The sequence below is a fragment of the Eleutherodactylus coqui genome, chromosome 6 (genome assembly GCF_035609145.1).
Source record: "Eleutherodactylus coqui strain aEleCoq1 chromosome 6, aEleCoq1.hap1, whole genome shotgun sequence".
Classification (NCBI taxonomy): domain Eukaryota; kingdom Metazoa; phylum Chordata; class Amphibia; order Anura; family Eleutherodactylidae; genus Eleutherodactylus; species Eleutherodactylus coqui.
In genome coordinates, this window is record NC_089842.1 from 95720940 (window position 1) to 95737931 (window position 16992).

The window sequence follows — 16992 nt, forward strand, 5'->3', positions numbered from 1 at the left end:
TCATGCAGCAGCATGTCTTCCTGGATGGATAGGAATGGATGAAAAGGAACATTTCTTCTAGCATCGTGAGAGCACTTCATCCTCCACCACCTATTTTGGACACTTTTGTTCTTTCACATTACCACAATGTATTTTCCAGCCAGGTTTTAATACAGCAGTTAATGTATTTATATTTTTGAATGCATAAAACCATAGAAAAAAAAACACCAATGTTCTAGTGACAATTAAAATGGTGGTAGGAGCCAATTATTATAGAAATGGTTATCACCTACACCTTTATTTTCAAGGCTTGCTAAGAAGAGGTCAGAAACAAAATGGAACGATCATCTCTGGAAATCAATCTCATGTGCTTTACTGCTTTGGTCATTTAAATAAAATCTAAGAATACTGAATCGTTATGTCCCTGACTGAGTTTTACATTATTGGTCGCCATTAGAGATGAGCGGACTTACTCGGTTCGGGCGTTTTTGCACTCGAGCACCGCTTTTTCCGAGTAACTGACTACTCGGACGAAAAGATTCGGGGGGCGCCGGGGGTGAGCGGGGAGTTGCAGAGGGGAAGAGAGAGCTCCCCCCTGTTCCCCACTGCTACCCCCCGAATCTTTTCGTCCGAGTAGTCAGTTACTCGGAAAAAGTGGTGCTCAAGTGCAAAAACGCCCGAAAAGAGTACGTTCGCTCATCTCTAGTCGCTGTGAATGGTTTACATGGGCTTTTGAGACACAGAGGGCCAATGGATTCACATTTGCTGCTCTCTTGGATAGACTCATGATCTGCCTATTCCTAACTTACACCCACTTACAGGAGGTATACAGGGTAACAGAAATATGGTATTCTTTCAATTACAGTGCATATCTATCAAAGGGCTATGTTCAGAGGCGTAACTTGAAGCTCCCGGGCCCCGATGCAAAACTTGTAACAGGGCCCCCAACTATAATGCTTTACTCATAGTACTGGGTTCGCTATATGGAGAAGAGAGGCATTATGGGCCCCCTAAGGCTCCTGGGCCCGGGTGCAACTGCATCCCCTGCATCACCTATAGTTACACCGCAAGCTATGTTTGTTATTGCAGCTCATCTCTATTGCAGTGAATGGGACTGATCTGTAATACCACACCCGGTCTGTGGGCTGCAAGGCAATGTTTTTGGAAGAAGGCAACCATATTTTTCCAATACTGTGCAACCCCTTTAAAGTCAGCTGTGGTATGGTGTACTGTTGCTTTCTTACAATAGCGCATTGGTGAATAACTATTTAGTGTAATCAGTGGTGTACATATAGAATATGGGACCTGGGTCACCAGGGACTGCTATGCCTGCTAATAGTTACAGTTTTTACGGGCGCAGCAACAATTAAAGTACCCACTAAACCATATGGCTCAACAGGCCACCAGGGGTTACAACATCACTAAGTCACCCATGATCAAGCTGTTGAATGTTTGACTGACTACCAGGGAATGAAGACTGAATGTTTCATTGATTATTTTGGTAAATCATTGAAAGTTTATAAGGTCCCATCATAATGTTTTCTTAAGACCCAATTTTTTCAAAAACTAGCTCTATATTCACCATCCTTAAATGACCAAAAACACTGTTACTTCTCTCTATGCCACTGCTAATATTTGCGAACATCTTCATAATATAAACCAATCCCATTAGAGTTGGTGCAATAGCAAACACATAACGCCACAGCTTTTTCCTAGTTGCACAATATAAAAGGATTCCCCTTCATGGCCATCACTCTTAACTAAACTATCCATCATATTCCCCTCAGCCTGTGTCTTTAGAGATTCTTTGATATTAAAGGGGTTGTACCATAATGGACTTTTAGCACCTATACATGAGATAGGTGATAAAACTCTGATCGTGGGGGTCTCACTGCCAAAACCGCCACAGATCCTCGGAATGGGGCTCCTGTTTCCCTTGTCCTTTCCACTGCACCCCAGCAGTAAGGAAGATGTTGAATGGAGCAATGGCCGAACATCTATGGCGCTCTGTTTATTAATTTTCAATGGGACTGCTGGAGTACAAGCACTCAGCTGTTTCTACGTATAAGTCCACAAAAATTGATTGGAGTGGTGGCCACTCATACTTGGCCATAGCTTCACTCAATGTGATGCTATTGTGGGTGGGAGAAGCATCTCTGCAGTGATAAGAAGAGGGGAACACGGGTCCACCATTCTTGGAATGGGTGGGGATCACTAGTGAGACCTCCACCGGTCAAACTTTTATCAACTATCTTATGGATAGGTGATACAACTTAATCCTGGTACAACCACTTTACCTTCAGCTATGTGATCAGTATTTAACAAACTTTTTAATGGGGTGTTCCAATCTTTGCTTTTTATGGCCAAGATGGGAAAACCCAGATGTCTGTTTCTGACCACCTGTTGGTAACGGCAGAGCGCTTTACAGTTTGTGTAGTTCTTACTGAAATGAATGATAGCGATGGAAGCAGCACAGTTTGCTGTGCAACAGTTTCTGCAGCTCCCATTCACTTCAATTGGAGCTGCGCTGAAGAGCTTGGCTATTTTCGTAGTTACTGGCCAGGTGGCCAATAACTATAGCAGTGGTTACCCATGTTGGCTTGTATACACCTTTAAGCTTAAGCCCGAATTATATGGACAATTTGCCAAGTTGTGTACTGATATACCATTCTGCCACTATAGGTATGTATTGGGAAAACTAATTCATAAATTTTGCAATTTACATATTGGCTTTGCAAGCGAATGCATAAAGACTGAAAACAAATAAATTCAGAATATATTCATTATATAATATCAGGGTCAATGTTGGCACTACAGTCATAGTTAATAAATGGATATCATGTAACTGTTAAAGAAAAGCTGCTAAAATGGCAATAAAACGTGGGATATTTGTACTGAATTATCTCTCGGCGTAATATTAGAACATAAGTGGTACAATGTGTTACTCCGACTCCCTTGGATCATGGAGTGTGTCTGTGTTTGTAGCTCAGTAGAATGTGTACATTTGGAACATGTGTTCAGGACATGCACTTGCTGTATACCACATATGGCATCCGCATCCTCTCTGGAAATATTTCCAGCTGTTCTGTTACCTTGGCAACAGAGTGTTTCCCTAGGAACCCAGCCAACCGCAAACGGCGAAGGGTGGTATATGATTGTTATGTGTACCAGCTCATTATACGCTGAATTGTCCCCTGCTCTAATTTAAAGATGAACTGCGCTGACGATTATCTGCAAGTGCCAAATGATTCCATGCCTCATCGTGATCTAAAATGGGTAATGATGATTAGTTGCAAAATGCACCACATAAACATTGAATCAAAACCATGTGTTCCGGAAAACCTGATGTTTGCTGAGAGCAAAGTTTATTTATAAAAACTTCTATTGTCAATGGAAATTGAATTGATCTATCGCATTTAAGAAAAAAGTATGATGGCTTCTATGTTATGTAGTACATGATCTATTTCAAAATCATCATGTCGTCACAGATAATTATGTTTGTATTAGGGTCCATGAATACACCAAGATACATGTTGCCATAGTCACTCCATGTGCCACCATATGGTCCTTTCGTGATCAGAGCTTCTAGGGGAGAATAGTTTTGTAATCAAGCTACTAACGATGACCTGTCCGTCCGTGCGTGAGTGAGTGGGTTTGTGAATGACTTACATGCTCCGCCCCTGATCACATGACAGTGACATCATCACAGGTCCTGTGCGCACACGGCTGCAGTTCATTAGTATTCCAAGCCAACTGAGACCGAAGGGGGTTTGTAGTCCACCTGTAATCTGCACAAGGATGCAGGACCTTTGATTATGTCACCATCATGTGATCAGGGTCGGAGCATTTAAGTCATTCACCCGGGATGAGCGTCACCGTCATGTGATCAGGGGTGGAGTATGACGGTGACGTCATCACAGGTCCTTCATCTCCAGTGCTGTGTTGCTTCTGATCCCTGTTATATGGGATGAACAATGTATGTAGCAGTGATGTGTGTAACGTGCTGGTAGCACAGCTGTGTGGCACTCTGCGCCAACAGCAAGACTGGTACTATAAATTCCTAATAATTACTAGTATGGCTTTTGTCGGTGCATAGCATGATTATATGATTCGTGCAAAAATCCACGAGAAAAAGCCTCTGTCAGCCTTTACATAAAAGACTATAGGCCCATAATACATTAAAAGGGGCCATATTGCAGGTCTGTAGAGGGTCCATATTGTCTGTTTACCCGTCGTTTTGTACCTTGCAGTCCTCCTGATTCTGACCTTGCTCTGTATCTGACCCTGATTTTATACATCCTTTAGCTCTGTTGCTTCCTCTGACTTGCTGGTACTGAGACTCGGATTGTGAGACTCTGTTGCCTGTTTGCTCCACCAAACTTTGGCTACTCTGGGGAAACAACGTGGAGTTCTTAGCAGAAAAAGACCACATAGTGCTTGGAGGGGTTAAAGGCTGAATACAGTACAGTTGATTTCAATGAGAGTGAAGCCGCCTCTGAGACTTCCTGCTGGAACCCCAATAACAACGCCCACCCCACTGCACTGACAGCAGGACAGACAATCCATGCCAATCAACTATTAATGACCTATCCAGAGGATAAGTCATCAATAGTATTTGCCCAAAAAATCCCTTTAACATTAGAGTTCTGAGGGCCCTGCAACCTACATAAACATAATCAGTTTGAGATACAATACAGTTTTATTGCTTTGGTTGCAAGGTTGGATGGACCCATTAGAGTACTACAGGATCGTTAATGGGTCCTAAAGTTTGAGCAGTAGCAACCCCGTTGGATCAGACTTTGAAGACAATCACTTGATGTTGATCCCCAGAAAGCCCATTAGATTTTATTAATAAATTGTGGCATGTGCAATAACAACAAGGTTCTGTGTAGATGGAAGATAGGCCCTTCTGAATTATTTCCTCTGGTGGACCGCCGTTTGACACTGACTGCATGATATAGGAGCCCATTTGCGGAAATGCTTTGCCATTTTTTTCAAACAACAAAACAACTGAAGTTTTCTCCAACCTACATGTTATCTCCCGCTGTTCTAAATTAAACTCCACACTCATAGAAACATTATTATTTATAGTACAGCAGCATTCATGCCAGTGCCAGCTTGTGTTGTGTGTGCCTACCCTGCTGCTGCTGATGGGTGCTTCACTGTCACACTCAGAAGATTATCTTTCCCCTCTAACACATACAATAACACATTTCAATATGGCTGCTCCGTGTACACATTCGATATCACAGGACCAAAAAAATGTAATTGTTCCATTTTTAAAAGCTAAGTGGAAACTGCAGGAAGATTTCACTTGGGTAGAAGGAAAAGTTTGTACTTCGAGAAAACACCTTGGGCCAATCAAGATGCCTTTGGCACTGAAAACTCGTACTGAGATTCTCAAATCAGGATGTACCCAATGTACTGAACATTCTGTTAAGTAAAACCTCTCCAGAGAGCCAGCTGTATCTAATAAAAAATACAATGATTTTAGGATACTAAAAAAATGTGCCCCTGTCCAAGCCAGCAAAGGTGAAGCTGACCATGCAAGGCTCTATTTACATCTGATCGGGGACCCCAACGCAGACGCGGCATGAAATGCTAGACGAAAAAGTCGTACATGCAAGACAGGTGCAGGAAGTGAACAGACCCCATTCTAGACAATGGGTCTGTTTGGCACAGTGTGGTTCCGTTATGAGACAGATCCGCTCATTGAGGGGATCCCTAGCAGAGATGTGAAAGTAGCCAAAGATATACTAAACAGCATTCATTTTCATTTGTCCTAATAAATAGAAAGTTTGTGGGTATGTCCACATTTACGAAGTTGCTCCTTAGTGGTCCTAACGGTACAGTAAGAGAGTAAGAGTCTTTTTTTCCCACGGCAACATAAATCTGAACGAGCATGCAACCAACAGTAACGTTATAAACGTATATCGCTCACTTGGCATGCATTTACACTGAATAATTTGATAGTTTTGATTGTTCGAACATAACCGCCTCTAGTCACCCTTCGGCTACGGCTTTGTCTTCAGCTAATCGTTAAGACTAGAGATGAGTGAGTATACTCGCTAAGGCACATTACTCGAGCGAGTAGTGCCTTAGCCAAGTATCTCCACGCTAGTCTCTAAAGATTCGGGGGCCTTCGGGAAGCCGTGAGCGGCGGGGGAAAGAGGGGAGGAACGGAGGGGAGATCTCTCTCTCCCTCTCTTCCCCCCGCTCCCCGTCGCAACTCAATTGCTATTCAATGAATAGCCAAGTGCTGCCTGTGATTGGCTGAGTGCTGTGACCAATCACAGGCAGCACTCAGCTGTCATTCAATGAATGGCTGAGAGCTGCTTGTGATTGGCTGAGCGCTCAGCCAACCAGATACAGCCCTTTCAGCAGGTGGGGATTTTAAATCCCTGTCTGCTGAAACAGATTCAGAGCAGTGCAGGGAGAAGACAGGCTGAACTCGCCTGAGCCCCAGCAGCTTAGGAGAGGTGAGTATAATTTTCTTTTATTTTTAACATATTCTAGGGATGATTTTAAGGGAAGGGCTTATATTTAAAGCCCTTCCCCGAAAAGCCCTGCAGGGCTTGCCAGCAGCCCATTGCTTTCAATGGGACTGCAGAAACACTGGTCCCATTGAAAGCAATGGGGGAACATTGCGATCCTCTGCCACAGCTGTGGCAGGGGATTCTTTACTCCCCGCGGGGAGTCCCCTAGTCACTGAACACTGTGACAGTGCTGTCACTGTGTTCAGTGCCAAGGGGACTCCCCACAGGCAATATTTACACAGCAGCGGTGGAGAGGTGAGTATATATTTGTGTGTATATATATATATATATATATATATATATTTTTTTTTTTTTTTTTACACAAAGCAGGAATGATTTTCAGGGAAGGGCTTATATTTCAAGCCCTTCCCTGAAAATGACTGCAGGGGTTACCAGCATCCTATTGCATTCAATGGGGCCGCCGGCAGCAGCCATCGCCCCATTGAAAGCAATGCTGCACGGACCTGCATTCACGTGTTTTTGGACATACGTTAACACGCGGATTTATGTGCATGTATGTACGCATATGCTCGTGTGAATCCACCCTAAGCGCTGTCGCTTCACAGGCATTGCGAAGGGGCAGCATTTCAATACGCAGCCTTCAAGGGCTGTCTATAGACTTTCATTGCCTCCATTCACAGCGTAATACGCGGTGACATTACACCCGTGTGAATGAGCCCTAATACGCATGCAAAATTTGCACGCGCACTACGAGTCAATAGAAGCCATTGATGTCAATGGGGTCAGTCACATGCATTTCTTACACGCGCAATTCAAAGCAACAGGTCCTATTATTAAAAATCGCACAGTAAACTAGTTCAACCTAATTGACCATTAAAAAAAAGAGTGCATGCTCGCAAAAAAATACAGTAAAAGACACCGGCCTTAAAGGGGACCCTTCTAGCACACCCTGAGATTGGGCAGTGTCCCCAGTGGGGGGCCCTTATGTCCAGTCGCAGGGGGCTCCAGTCCCCAGGCTGTCGCCACAATCGTCAGACTTGTGCATGATCCACAGGTTAATGCCAGCATGTGATTATGACAGCAGCAGCAGCACATTGCTCGCCCTGTGCCCGGAGCCGCACACGTTCCCTGAGATGTGAGCTGCGCCGATGATTGACAGCTGAGCCCGGGCAAGCCCCGCCCCGTGACGTCACCGTGCCAGGGCTGAGTCGAAGGAAGAGAAGCTAAGCCTGGTCCACTTCCTGCAAGCACAGGGCAAGCAGCAGGCACACACTCTGCCCTCCCAGCCATGGATCTGGATGCCATCCTAGACAAGCTGGAGACTGGAGAGCAGGAGCTGGTGCAGAAAGCCTTGCTGGAGTATAACAAGGAGGTAAGGGATGCAGGGAGGAGGCAGGGGGTTGTTTGCTTCTAACCCTACAACTGGGGGTGGAGGGAATTGCATGCAGATCCTATTTACATTAAGCTCTTTATTTTTTCTGCACTCTTTACTGAATGCAAGCAAAGCATGAGTAAAGTCCTAGAAATGTCCTCTAGTATTGTCCCTGCTCTCCAGCTTGTGTGTTATGGGTGAGTAGTAATGTAGAACTCCTCTGATGGGGTGGACAGTGGCGATAAAGATCTTACGTGTAAAGAAGAGCCCTGCTATCACAGTGGTATCGCTAAACTTGTAATAGCTTGGTCCTTGCAGGTGTAGATGGGCCCTAAAGGGGTTTCCAGTTGAAAACTATTGATGTTCTATCCTCAGGATAGGTCAGCAATAGTAGATCAGGTGGGGTCTGCCGCTCAGGACCCCCACCTGACCCCCACCTAAGTACAAGAACCAGCTGTTCTTGCACTTATACACTGAACTGATTTCTGCAGGAAGCACACAGCTCAGTTTCCACAGCATTCAAATGAATGGCAACTTTGCATGCAGTACCAAGCCTGACCACTACAGTGGGAACGGAGCTGTCTGTTTCCTGCAGAAATCAGCTCAGTGCATTAGCTCAGCAGACAACTGATTGGCAGGGTTCCCAGTCAACGGACCCCTGCTGATGTACCATTGATGACCTATCCTAAGGATAGATCTTCAAAAGTTTTCAACTGGACAATCCCTTTAAAGTGGAGGTCCACTGAGCATTAAAATGCATTGATTAGTACAGATAGCTGCAATATTCTGTCCCCCTATAGTACTTCATGCTCGAATAAGAATATTTTTGACCCTGCAGCTAAAATGGTGCAGATTAATACTTGTGTCTATGTAGTTTTTGGCCAGAAAGTTTTTTTTTTTTTAAATAGTGGTATTCTGGTGGAACGCCCATATTTATAAAGCACCACTTTTTGACAGATATGAGTGTGTGGGACTTCAGGGTGGCAATGTGACCCATCTGTAAAGTTTTTTTTTTTTTGGTTCTTTTCAACGTGTTTAAAAAATAAATAAAAAAGCTGAAAACTATGCCGGACCCCGCCTGCTGCTGTTTTCAGCCCCTCCAGTTTCATCAATGAGACTTTTGTTTAATTACTGTTGCAAAAAGAAATAGTGGTAACCAGTGTGCGTCCTCCATGCCACCCGCTGGCACTTGTTTTCCCCTCTTTCCGTCATAGTAGCAGGAGAATAGAATGCCAGGTCCGTCCTATAAGGCCAGTTTTAACAAGCGTATTGTAACAGGTCTTTAATACGGGTCCAGAATACAGGCGTGTTACAGATGACATGACATCTACATGTCATCAGTATGGGATCGGTATTTGCCTCCATATTAGCTGTCCTTGGTTTTATTTTCTACTGGACAAATACAGATTCATAGTTGCCCATTTAGAAAATACTAATATTGGGGCAAAAATGGACAAAAATAGGTCATGCGGCACTTAAGAAAAAAAAAATGGCCATATGAATAGATACATAGATTTACATTAGTTCCTTATTACAGTCTGCAAAATACAGACCAAGTACGAATTTTAAATCTACTTGTCTGAAAGTTACCTAATGGAAATAAGTGGTGTCAGAAAGACCCTCATTGACTATGATAGGTTCCATCCGACTCCTGTTCAACCTTCCGGCATCTTCCCAGACAAGATAGTACAGCATGTTACACTGTTCTGTCTGGACTTTTTTTTTAACCAGGGGCGCTGAACAAAGCCTTCAGCGCAAATGTGAAAACTACCTAAACCAATTATGCAGCATGAGGCCTCCACCAAACACTTCCCATATCTTGGGCCTCATGCACATGGGCGGTTTTGTGCTTCGGAATCTGGAGCGGGATTCCGCAGCATTAACCCTCGATAGCATGCTATTGAAAAATGATTCTTCATGCACACGAGCGGAAATCAATTGCAGTTTCTGCTCGTGGATGAAAAATCGCAGCATGCTCCATTTTACTGTGGTTCCCGCACGGATGGCTTCCATTGAAGTCAATGGAAGCCGTTCTGTCCCGCCGCCCGTCCGCAGTTGACACTGCAGACAGGCGGCGGATTCCGCGGGTAAAGCAGGAGTTTAAAAAAAAAAATCTGTACTGTGCATGTCCGACGGCGAGGCACAGGGTCGAATTATACAAAATGATTGTGTTTCAAATGAGCAATAGTCGTTCAGTATAAATACAGACAACAATTGAATGAAAAATCCTTCACTTTTCATTCATCATTCATTTTATGCAGGCATAAAATTCTTCATTGGCTCGTTCACTATTCGTTTGGTTTAAATACCAATCGTTCAGTCGTCCTCACTTATACACTGAATGTGAACGACTGAACTACTTCTCGTGAGCCAACAATGTATCTGCCGGTATAAATGGGCTGCCCAAGTGAACTCTGACACTGTTCACATGGCAAATCGGCAGTCTAAACAGACCCTTACCCAAGGTAAAGGTATTGCGGTGAACTATAGTAGTATCTGAGTTTTTCGTGGTGTTCGCCTTTACCCCTAAACATATCTGAATGCTGTGAGAGATGACAGTTTGCACAATATCTCCTAAGCACTGTTGTTGCTGTCCAAAGTATTCACAGTGGAAACCTGACAGAACTCATAAGTTAATGAGATCTGTCAAGATTCATTGGGATTTGTCAGAAACCAGATCCGACATGGCAGCATGTTGAGTGGAAGCCATGACACTGGTGTCAACAGACTGGAATACTTTTGCAGCAGATGATTACCAGAATGACATCCATGGGTGATTAGATTAATACCATGCAGAACCACTTAGAGATGCCAAGATGGGATTTTAAAGTGCAGCCGTGATGAAAATGCGGAGCCCTATTTAGCAATTATATCAAACAGCAGTTTGGTGCTTCCTCCCATCCTTCTCTCCAAGAATTGACTTCTGCAGATTCTACACCTCTGATAATAACATTGTGGCACATTGTTGGCACCAGTGGTCAGCTGAACGGTGAGTTCTCATAAAGTGGATCTTCCACAGCAAACCTGCGGAAAATCTGTAGTGGCAAAAATTGCAATAAATGGTGTCGTTTTATTGCAGATTTTGTTCTGGAAATGTAGCAAACTCTTTTCTTTGTGTTTCAAAGGGAGAGATCTGTATTGAAAATCCACAGCATTAATTTACATGCTGTGGATTTAAAATCCACACTGCCTAGTCAATTTTGCAGCATGTGGTTGAGATTTGAAGCTACTGTGTATATTCTTGTACTGGAAATCTGCAGTGGACCCACCATGTGTGGCCGTTCCTTATGGTCACTGTCAATCAAACACATTAGGCAACTTGTAACTGCTCACTCCTTGGGCTGTATTCACACGGCAGAGAGCAAGCTGCTCCTGAGAGTCTTAGGCGCAACTCACATTGGACACCTAACCCCATCCGTGTGCCGCCTGATGTGTGGGATACCACACATTACACGTCCTAGTCTCACTCGAGACTAGGACATGCAGCGAATTTTTCAAATTTGGACCATGGGGCTGATGAAAAATTGCTTGTATACATGGACCCATTCAAATGAATGGATACCTTTCCTGTGTGAGTTCCGTCCATAGCGCAGTTAGATGGAACTTGCGTTGGAATATCGCCCATAAAAGCTCTTGTCCTTTATTTACAGGGACTGTTCACATTGGGGCATATGGAGTCATGGCGTCGAGTTCCCCTGTTAGGAACCTCTCTGTTGGCCATAGTGGAGAGCAATAAATGGGCTTTGCTCTGGATAGCTTGCTGCCACCAACCCTTTTTTTTCCATGCAGCGTATTCTGGCAGCTTACCCCTGTAATAACCGTGTAGTGTGGGTCCCAACAATCGGTGCACTTTCGGGGAACAAAATAAACAGCATGTTCATGGGGTAGGGGGAAATTAGATGAGCTAATTGCAGGCTAAAGTGACTTTTAATTGGTTTGCATAGGTCACTTTTTAGTTTCCTTGAACACATAGAACTTGATCCAATTCCTTCCTTGGCACTAAATATACGGTTCCAGAGCTGTAACTGCGCCCTGTATATTAGCCTTTAGTATGGATCTAATTTCAAGATTGTAACCCTAATTGTAATAGAACTTAAAGTCTCAAGATCCCTAGCCATTGCTTTTCGTACTGCAGAGTAATAAGTGCGGTACACTTGCAGATATTTTCTTCTATTCCTATCACCGAAGTCCAGTAATTTATTATTCATGTCTAGGCACACAAGACTTTTAATGGGTTTTCCACCATATGATTAATGGGCTCCGCATGAGATCTGGTACTGTGTATGAAAGATGCGTTGCGTTAATTAGGTGAAGAGGGAAAACCATGTGGGTTTAGATAATGTGATTCAATGATAGAGCTGATGGTGCCATCTGAGTGTAGAATTCCCATTTGGGCTTTCAAAGTCCATCATATCAGATGTTTCCGGGGCAGCTTGGCTACAGAAATGGATAAGGAATTCTCACTCTGTTATTGACAAGTGCATTTAATTTTGATGCTCACAGTTTGCTCCTTCCCTGCGATTCCACATGGGATTTTTGTGCAGTGCAAGGGGATGTCCAGTTATAATCTATTATTGGATTATCTGCCGGATAGGTCATCAATAGAAGATTGGCACATGTCTACCACCTGGGACCCCTGCCAATCAGCTTTTTGCCAGGCTAGTGTGCTTGTAAACTTAGCTGATTTCTGCAGATGGCTCCATTCTCGCTGCTTGGAATTACAGGCAAAGTTCCCACTGAAATGAATGAGAACTTTCCCTGTAATACCATGCCTGGCCACTGTAGTGAGAACAGAGCTGTCTGCTTCTTACAGAAATTAACTCAGTGCATCAGCACACTGGCCTGATCTGCGTGGATCTTGGGTTACAGACGTATTATTGATGGCCTAACCTAAATCTAGGACCTCAATAATCCCTTCTGCGCATGAGCGCGCCAAAGGAAAAATGTTGACTCATGTGCAGAAGACCAGATCGATACGGGACATTTAAAATCTCCTGGCTCCCAGCTACTGAAGGTAGGAGGCTGGAGATGTCATGGTGGGCGGTCCCCAGGCCCGTGATCGCCGGTATCCAATGGATGCCGGCGATCACAGAAAAGTTTTTAAAAAGTTAATGTTTCACATGCCTTCATGGATCGGAAGGGAGTCTATATTTTTTTTTTTCTGCACAAGTGAGCAATAGGGCCTGGAATTCATTCAGTTGTGCTCTGAAATCCAATGGGTGTTCCCTACTTTATAGGCCTAGCCATGTGTCCAGTAAGGAGATTAGGGCCACAATGGGAATGTTTCTGAACACGGGACGAATGGGGGTATCCATTTTGGGGTGCAAGTCTTCATTTACACGTGTGCTGTACAAAAAAAAAAAACTGTTATTAAAATGTCACAATTGCCAAAAAATGGAAAATCTGAATTTTTTTTCTTTTTGCTTTGCTTAGATTCATTAAAAACCTGTGGGGTCAAAATACGCAGTACACCCCTAGATAAATTCGTTAAGGGGTCTAGTTTTCAAAATGGGGTCATTTGTGGGGGTTCTATGTCGTTTTGGCCTCTCAAGGGCTCTACAAGTATGCTATGGGGCCTAAAACACCTTTAAAGGGGTTGTCTCGCGGCAGCAAGTGGGGGTATACACTTCTGTATGGCCATATTAAAGCACTTTGTAATATACATCGTGCATTAAATATGAGCCATACAGAAGTTATTCACTTACCTGCTCCGTTGCTAGCATCCCCGTCTCCATGGCTCCGTCTAATTTCAGCGTCTAATCTCCCGATTAGACGCGCTTGCGCAGAAGGGTCTTCTCCCTTCTGGTCGGTCCGGGCACGAGCGACGTTCTGGCTCCGCCCCTTCTACATGTCATCGCGTAGCTCCGCCCCGTCACGTGTGCCGATTCCAGCCAATCAGGAGGCTGGAATCAGCAATGGAACGCAAGACATCCACGGTGCACCATGGGAGAAGACCCGCGGTGCATCGTGGGTGAATATCCCGGCGGCCATCTTGGAGGAAAAGAAGGAAGAAATTGCAGAGAGGGGATTCGGGTAAGTAAAATTTTTTTTTAAATTTCAACATATCCCTTGGGTTTGTCCTGCGCTGAACGGGGGGCCTATGCAAAAAAAAACAAAAAACCATTTCGGCGTGGGACAACCCCTTTAAGCAAAATCTCTGTTCTGAAAGCCACCAGCTGCTTCTTTCGGTTTGGGCCCCGTTGTGCATACGGACATAGGATTAGGGCCACAATGGGTATGTTTCTGAACACAGGACAAACGGGTACCCTTTTTGGGGTGTAAATCCTAATCTTCATGTGCACTATAGAAAGAAAACCTGCCTTTAAAATGATATATTTGCAAAAATATGAAATTGTATTTTTTCTCCTCTAAATTGCATTAATTCCTGAAAATAAACTGTGGGGTAAAAATACTCCTGACACCCCTTCGGGGAATACATTAAGGGGTGTGGGGGTATCTATCATTCTGACACCTATGAATTTGTACGTCTCCTAAATGGTTAAAAAAAAACTACAGTTTTTCCAATGTGCATCCAGAATAAAGCAAACAGATGGAAATATATATCCTATCAAAAATGTGTGCAGTATGTTTCCACATATTTAAGATATTGCAATTGAAAATGTAAGAAAAATTACAATTTTTCTTTTTAAAATTTTCCCAAGTTTGGCGCTTTTAATAAATATATACAAATTCTATCGGTCTATTTTTAATATCTAAATGAAGTGCAATTTGTGGCGAAAAAACAATGTGAGAATTGCTTAGATATGCAAAACCTTAATGGAGTTATTCTATGTCAAAGTGACAAAATTTGGCTTGGTCATTAAGGCGCAAACAGGCTTGGTCACAGGTGCTGCAAACGGCGATGAGACAGAATTCCCGTACTAAAATATTCGCTATTAATAATCAAAACAGACATTGCTCTGTTATCTGTTTGACAAAGTTTCCTCTATATTTGGCATATAGACTTAGACCGCTGGGGGATTAGTTTTCGAGTAGACAACCAGTTGCAGATGATGTTGTTTGCCATACCTCTTATCTACAAGTAATGACAGCAGATCCCAACTAAATAACTACTTTACAGCCGGCTGTCCACAGGCGATGCTTTATCCCCCGGCGAAGCTCCGCCGCGGGAGCTGCCGCCCGGAAGAAGGAGCCGCTGACCGTGGGGAATTCAGGGCAATTCGCAGCATGCTGCAAATTGCCCGCCGTGAGCGGAGAATCGCAATGATTCTCCGCTTGTGGACAGGTGCCGGCGCTTTCCATAGCAATGCTATGGGAAGCGTCGGTCAGCGCGATTCGCCGGCGGTTTACTGCTGTGGACAGAGGGCCTACCGCTGCTGGTTACACTGGAAATTTATGGCTTCAGGACAGGTACAGTGGTCGGTATATGGAGGAGGTGATGGCGTGGCGTGCACTCTCTGACCTTACTGGGATTTGTTAAAGGAGATTCCCAGGCAGCATCAGCTGTCACTGCTAGGATACAGCGGGGTTGGAGTGGAAGCTGCTGCTCCGACCTCTGTGTAGTGGCCGGTGCTCGTAATTGCAGGCGCAGCTCTCATTGAAATCAATAGTGGCCCACCTAACCCTCTCTCAAATATGGCCTAAGGCCAGTTTCACACGGCCGAGAAACGTGCGTAAGATTTGTGCATTACGAGACCCCCACGTTTCACGTGAGTCATTTGAGTCATATACGCGAGCAATGATTTCCCGCACCGCATTGCGTGTCCTATCTTTTCGCCACCGGGTCAAGGAGTGCGCTGCTAGCCAAAGACTTCGTACTTTTGAGTAAAAATGTGCACCAATAATTTGGATTTTAACTGTTTTGGATGTGGAAGTGCCACGGAATTTCCGCCCCGGACCTCCTGCAGCACTTCCACCCCATGTAAACATACCCTCAAAGAGCATCTACCACCAGGTTTAGAATTTATGCTGCTTACACAAGAGCAGGAAACAACGGACAGGGCTAGACGCCACATGAAGCGGAGATCAATGTGTCGCCATCTCTGCAGTTGACGCCTGTGGTTCTATCCCACGCAGCTCTCTGCATAATAAGACAGGCCAAGATGGAGCTACTGTTGGATTAAAAAACATTGTGTGAAGAGAGACGAATTCTCTCGCATTTTATGACCTTTATGACCTTTATCACATATCACTTAGCGTTCGCTCTTTATCCCACCAATTTGACTGACGAGCTACATTCTGCTTGTTCACGGCGCCAGCCATGTTTTCCCGCTGACTACTTGGTTCCCCTTCATCTGTCTGCTCAGGCCTCTTCCTGGCCTCTCCTAACCCTTTCCAATCCACTGTCTAATCTCTGAAGACATTATGATTTAAGGCTGTACAGCTCCGGTGTTGAAAGACGTCCGTCAGGGTTCTCTTACTGTATATTGCCAGCCTCTCTGCTGTTGGAGCCTATCCAACGTGTCACCTCGTGCAGTACTGGCTTTAGCCAGCATATAGCGCTGTTGTATAACGGCAGAAAAAGAGTAAGCCCCCTAGGAAAACCAGGATACAAATTGGATTGGAAAGGGTTAATTTTGGATTGCTGAAGACCTCCTTTTTTTCCTTCATTTTCACTATGAATTTTCCCCTTTTTAATATTTAGCAGTAACCTGTACTGATCCTCAGTGGAAAGTCTCTGCTACGTCTGGATGTACTCCTAACTCCTGCAGACCATAGATCTCCTCCAGCAGCGCTCCTAACATAACACTCCCCAGAGTACACGTGCGCAAGATTTTGACCATCATTCTAGTGATGGCAGCATTATCTTGTGCTGCCGAAAATGGGTCGGATGTAACCACTTCCAGATCATGAAATATTTAGAGCTGCGGCAGGAGGAAACATTGTCTGTAGTGGAATTTTATGTTGTGCTGTCTGTACAGTCTAATTTTGGTGCTCTTATAATAAAGGTAATGCGTTCGCCATGTGTTGTACATTTCATCTTGTTGTCCATAGCAACCAATGACAACGCAGCTTTCATTTTTCCAGAGTGGATTCAATAAATGAAGGCTATATTGATACAATGCGAAGTCTTTTAGGGAATTATTGAAAACAATGGGGGTTCTCTCGGAACGCCTTATCCAAAGATACAACATGTATGTATAATATAAATATATATGCGCATCGCTCGTGTGATGGAATTCA

At 44.1% G+C, this 16992-nt stretch overlaps 1 protein-coding gene across 1 annotated transcript in view; it reads left to right on the forward strand.

The window, feature by feature from the left end:
* The first annotated feature begins 7679 nt into the window (after window positions 1-7679).
* The window catches only part of RIC8A (RIC8 guanine nucleotide exchange factor A), a 44658-nt gene continuing 35345 nt past the window's right edge, over window positions 7680-16992 (forward strand). The window contains exon 1 of the mRNA XM_066607213.1: window positions 7680-7848. Within this exon, the coding sequence (XP_066463310.1) occupies window positions 7765-7848 (84 nt within the window). The 5' untranslated portion in view covers window positions 7680-7764. The remainder of the gene's footprint in view (window positions 7849-16992) is intronic.